Source organism: Sarcophilus harrisii, chromosome 6 (assembly GCF_902635505.1).
Source record: "Sarcophilus harrisii chromosome 6, mSarHar1.11, whole genome shotgun sequence".
Lineage (NCBI taxonomy): Eukaryota > Metazoa > Chordata > Mammalia > Dasyuromorphia > Dasyuridae > Sarcophilus > Sarcophilus harrisii.
In genome coordinates this window covers 248,075,180-248,078,067 of record NC_045431.1, presented here as the reverse complement: position 1 = coordinate 248,078,067, position 2,888 = coordinate 248,075,180, and the positions used below count along the sequence as shown (strand labels likewise).

General features: G+C 35.1%; 1 protein-coding gene across 1 annotated transcript; it reads right to left on the bottom strand.

Annotated features, from left to right (window-relative positions):
• Positions 1 to 328: 328 nt before the first annotated feature.
• LOC100915539 (olfactory receptor 5B12-like) lies at positions 329 to 2,666 on the bottom strand. The gene is made up of 2 exons (XM_003773977.2): positions 1,752 to 2,666; positions 329 to 364 (listed from the first exon to the last, which is right to left on the bottom strand). The coding sequence occupies exons 1-2, from the start codon at positions 2,664 to 2,666 to the stop codon at positions 329 to 331; spliced, it is 951 nt and encodes a 316-aa protein (XP_003774025.2).
• Between the last annotated feature and the right edge of the window lie 222 nt (positions 2,667 to 2,888).

Sequence of the window (2,888 nt, the reverse complement as noted above, 5' to 3'; positions counted from 1 at the left end):
GGAGACATATACCAAAGTGCTTCATGTTCCACTAAGACTTCTGAGATCATATAGACCCAGTTTAATTCTAGAAAAATGAACTGCAAAAAGATAATGATTTCTTTATCTTTTATTAGTTTTTTTTTTTACTGTCACAGTAAAAACTGCAATAAAAAGAAAATGAGGCACAAGCACCATAAATTTGTTACCAAGGCCAGCAATTCTCAATAAAAAGGATGCAAGAATCTCCTTTAGTAAAGGATTCACCTAACACTCAAAACAACTCTTTTATTCAGTTGGTTATATAGGGTGCTAGAAATATTCCAGTAATTAAAATTAAACTGGCTGATTACCAAAAATTAATGGTAGACTTTGCTTGGATTACCTGAAAGCAGAAATATCTTTTAACTCAGACAACAGAAAAAATACATAGGTAACTAACATCCTCTGGAAAGTCTTGTGATTGGCAAGCATCTTAAGATTAATCTACTGTCAAGGTCAGTAAATGTTCACAGTTGTAAGGCTTTGTGCATGTAAAGGTCACAGAAATGGGGAAATTAAAAACTTACAAATTTTACAAATTAGGGCTGCACAATTAAGTCTACATTCATCTTACATATATTTATTTAAGTGATTAGATACCATTCTCAAACAATACTTTATAAATGATATGAAATAACGATGAGTATTCATTTTCAGTTTCACTTTATCCTCAAAAAGAATTGTTTCTGGAAAATTAACTTCTTTGCTGATAATAAAGTACATTCCTCAGTTTCTCCTATTATAATAAAGATGACTCTTTAATTCCTATAATTCAAGTTATTAAATATTAAATAGACTTTATTTTATCCCAAAGAAAAAACAGAAGATGCTTAAAAACTATCACAAAATCTCCTATTCAGATACACAAACACATAAAGCACACAAAAACCTATTAGTTAGAACTCAATTAATATTGAAATTGGTATCAGAATATGATACTGTTCCGATAGTGAAATATCTCTCCTATAGTATCAAAGTTCTTTCCAAGCCTGTAGAAGTAAAATATAGTTTGTATTCCTTCCTAAAGACAGCCATAATGCAATAATATGCTAAAGCCAACTCTCAGCAGCTCACAAGAGATAATTGAGTTTTGAATGGTAACATTTTGATCATACAAATAAATCAATTCTACAATCAGGACTTCATTTATGGTTTTGTTGATGATCTAGCCTTTAAGAAGTGATGGAGAAAATAATAGTGAGGATTAAATTTTCAGGTATGTCATTTATTCCTTTTCTCCTCAGGGAACTTGCTCTTAAATATTTAACAGCACACTTCCCATTTAGAGGATGATGAATCATCAATACCATTAATATCAAAGCTATAGATTTCAGCCAACTCAATGGATTTGCTCATGTACTAAGCTGTTCAATAATGCAGGAGTTGGTCTTTTCTAGAATAACAGCTAGAACTTAAACACTTATCATTCATTCCACATAACAGTGATAAAATAGGGGGTAGAATTAAGGCCCATGAAGCATGAGGAAACAGGCTAAGATTTTGGGCGACTTGTCTAAGATAATACAACATGAAAGTATCTGAGACAGAATTGAAATTCACATATTTCCTACCTCCACATCCATGACACTTTCCACTATATGATGCTGCCCCTGAAAAGATTTGAATTAAACTTCTATGAGCACAAGAAAAGTATTCTGACTTAGGGACTGGATCGCCGTATAAGGAAGTTACAGATTGGATTTGTCCAAGAAAAATGATGATCTGCTCACAGCTTTCCTGAAAGCACTCTTGACATCTTTGTTCCTGAGACTATAGATCAGAGGATTCAATGTGGGGATGACCATAGTATAGAATATAGATGCCACTTTATCTGAATCCATTGAATGGCTTGAGCTGGGTTGGAAGTACATGAACATGATTGTCCCATAAAATATTGACACTGCTGTGAGATGGGAAGCACAAGTGGAAAAAGCTTTCTGACGACCTTCAGTAGATTGGATCCTCAGGATGGTGATGAAGATGAACATATAGGAAGACAATATAATAATAAGAGGAAAAAATGCTGTGAATATTCCAGAAATAAATATTACCATCTCAATCTTCTGAATATCAGAGCAGGTTATAACAAGGAGAGGGGGAACATCACAGAAAAAGTGATGGACCACATTAGATCTACAGAAGGAAAGACTAAAGATGTTTCCTATGATTATGGAGGAATTCAGAAAGCCACAAATGTGAGCACCACTGGTCAGAAAAACACATATTGTTGAAGTCATGGTAGTGGTATATTTTAGGGGCTTACACACAGCTTCATGACGATCATAGGCCATGGAGGCTAAAATAAAGCTTTCAGTAGAAGCAAAGGCTCCAAAGAAGAATAATTGTGCTGCACATCCATTATAGGAGACGACCTTGTGGCCTGTGAGGAACCCAGCTATGACTTTAGGAGTAACAGCTGAGGAATAGCCAAAATCCACCAGGGAGAGGTTACTGAGGAAAAAATACATGGGGGTGTGGAGGCGAGAATCCCAGGAGATCAGAGCTACTATCCCTAGGTTTCCTACCAGGGTGATGAGGTAGATGAGAGTAAACATGATGAAGAGAGGAATTTGAAGCTTTGGGACATCTGTTAATCCTGTAAGGATGAACTCGCTCACTTCAGATCGGTTCTCAATAGATGTCATTTGAGAGTGTTGTCATTTAACTGCAATAAAAGAGTAACTGTGAGTATAACCACTCTGCATGATGAATGACTCCAATATAGAAAATAAAGTAAAAGATAGATCTTTGGTTAGGGGTAGAAGGGACCAAAAGCCTAATAGCAATTGTCACTGCAATTACTTTAAGACTTTAATTCCTTGATCCAGTTTGTCACAGAGAGAGTGCCTTGTGTATTAATTCCCACC

Coding starts and splice junctions, on each gene's coding strand:
- LOC100915539 (XM_003773977.2), bottom strand. CDS start 2,666: ATGACATCTATTGAGAACCGATCTGAAGTGAGCGAGTTCATCCTTACA. Junction 365..1,751: donor AGAGTGCTTTCAGGAAAGCT/GTGAGCAGATCA, acceptor TTCTGCTTTCAG/GTAATCCAAGCAAAGTCTAC.